Here is a 2,317-nt window from a genome sequence, read left to right as displayed (position 1 = left end):
ACGTGAGTTGTATCGCTTTTCCAGATACGAATTCTTCTTAATTATTTTGTGTACTGTTGTTTGGAATACATGGACGGCTTTTGCCACTGATCTTTGTATTCTTGTATTTACCAGATGCGCCCTTTGCTTAGGGTGGGTGGACTATGACTTGTTGCGTGTGTCCTTTTGAATGGTCCTGGGTACCCCGAGTTGATCCATATTCATTTGTTTCCAACGTCGTTAAGTAAAACGGATATCCTTAAGTTAGAAATTCTAAATCCCCAATCTGAACACAATTTTATGGTTGAACAAGGTGTTCCATTAATAGCAAAATCTGGCTTTAAGCAGCAACAACTTAGAAAACATGTACGTATAAAGTCGATTCACTATGTCTGAATAAAAAAAACAGTTCTGTACACAAATCAATAGTCTATTGTAGCGGAAGGTCAGTATAAAGAGTTCGTTAGTTTGAATTTCGCGCAAAGCTACTCGAGGGCTATTTGCTCTAGCTATCCCTAATTTTGAAGTGATAGACTAGAAGTCAACACTACCCATCGTACAACTCCTTGGCAATTCTTTTCCAATGAATAATGAGATAGACCGTCACATTATAACGTCCCCACGGCTGAAAGGGCGAGCATGTTCAGTGATGGGGTTCGAACCCGCGATCCACAGATTGCCAGTCAAGCACTCTAACCACCAAGCCATGCTAAACCATGGTACACAGAAACTCTACATTAAAACTAGATATGTACACATGCTAGTTCAATTTCAGCTTTTGTTCCTAATACAAAAACTTAACATTGTCTTTAACTCGCCGGGTTAGTTTGGTAGTAAATTCATTCACTACCCCAATAGCTCTAAAGAAATCAATAGTATTCTAATATTTAGGACAACAATCGTGCTTGGATGTATCTAGCAATGGGTAATTGTCGGGCGGTATAAAAGATAGTATTCCTCGGAAGTATAATAACTTATCAAGCAGCACACAACTTATTTTAACAAATTGTGGCATCGCTATCGTTAATGAGAACTTAGAGGAAGGGCAATTGAGAATTCATGAGAGTTTAGCAGTTGGAAATATAAAACCAATATTCAGCCATCAGAATTCGGCGGCACTACATTTCCTCAAGTTGTAAACTACTCGAGTATAATTCTCTTGTCACGATCTGAAAACTCTCAGTAAAATATTCACCACAACAAACACTTTAGAAGTGCTGCAAAGTCAGATGTCAATAAAAGTAACCAAAAACCTTCAATAAGAGTCTTCAGAAATATGTTTATTTAACTAAATCTCACACGTTAAAGATAATAAGTAAAACACAGTTTAGGATTGGGAGTTTACTGGGTGACAGTGAAGTAATATTCTTATTTACTTACTTATAATCAAGGATAAAATTAACATCTCCTTCCTTAATTATAGTAGAATTATATATATATATATATATATACGTGTATTTCAAAATGGTGCTTGGAGTTGGTGTTAGAATTATAGTGTAAGTGCAATAATTTACAAGTTTTCTTGTTTAGTGTGTGTGAGAAAGGGTAAATGTTCAAGTTTGTTACAAGTACAATATTGTATATAATGTATCATTTCATGTATGTTTCTAGCTGTCTCAAAAGGTTGCATGTTTTACATACAAGATGCAAAACCTTTTGTTTTACAGTTTCTCAAGTTCTTTTCGTTACAAATATAATTTTAGACAAACCATGTTGAACCAATTAATTAGATAACACATTATAACATTTTTCAACTTGTCCTGTGGTAAAACAAGACGATTAAGTTTAAATAGTTTTTACTTTATTTTAACGGAATTCGTATTTTTTCACTGTTTTTAACGTGAAAGATTTTACCATGTTGAGTTTTCTTGCAAAAGTAACGACGATTCCAAGCAACTTCTGCAAAAATGGCGAGTGTAGAGCACAAAAAACCTATCCCTAACATGAAAAATGCTCCTTTAATGTCTTTCAAGTCAACGTCCATGTTACCTCCAGTTATTTTTGTCGTCACTACGGTGCAAACTTGAGTTTGAAAATACCTTTCCACCCAGTGTTGCATAATCCCTACATCCCACAGCTTGTCAATCCTGTTAATAAACAACCACATGTTGAAAACATAGCAATATACATAATCATAAATGCCTAGCCTAAACTTCATAAATGTGGTTTTGGTTTTAATAACGGATTTTCTATATTTCAGCTACACAGATTTTGAAAATAATATTCATTTTTTTTTCTATCACGTAAGGAATTTTTACAAATCGGAAAGAAGAAAAAAAACTATTATTTAGATCAAATTATTATTTCGTTTATCACAATGAACATTTTTGGTTATTAT

General features: G+C 34.0%; 1 protein-coding gene across 1 annotated transcript in view; it reads right to left on the bottom strand.

The window, feature by feature from the left end:
* Positions 1 to 1,336: 1,336 nt before the first annotated feature.
* LOC111089183 (ionotropic receptor 93a-like) overlaps positions 1,337 to 2,317 on the bottom strand; it is an 11,294-nt gene continuing 10,313 nt past the window's right edge. Inside the window, exon 6 of the mRNA XM_022401173.1 lies at positions 1,337 to 2,066. Within this exon, the coding sequence (XP_022256881.1) occupies positions 1,781 to 2,066 (286 nt within the window). The 3' untranslated portion in view covers positions 1,337 to 1,780. The remainder of the gene's footprint in view (positions 2,067 to 2,317) is intronic.

Source organism: Limulus polyphemus, unplaced genomic scaffold, assembly GCF_000517525.1.
Source record: "Limulus polyphemus unplaced genomic scaffold, Limulus_polyphemus-2.1.2 Scaffold114, whole genome shotgun sequence".
In the NCBI taxonomy this organism is placed as follows: domain Eukaryota; kingdom Metazoa; phylum Arthropoda; class Merostomata; order Xiphosura; family Limulidae; genus Limulus; species Limulus polyphemus.
The sequence above is the reverse complement of the archived record's forward strand: the minus strand, read 5'-3'. Positions and strand labels throughout refer to the sequence as shown.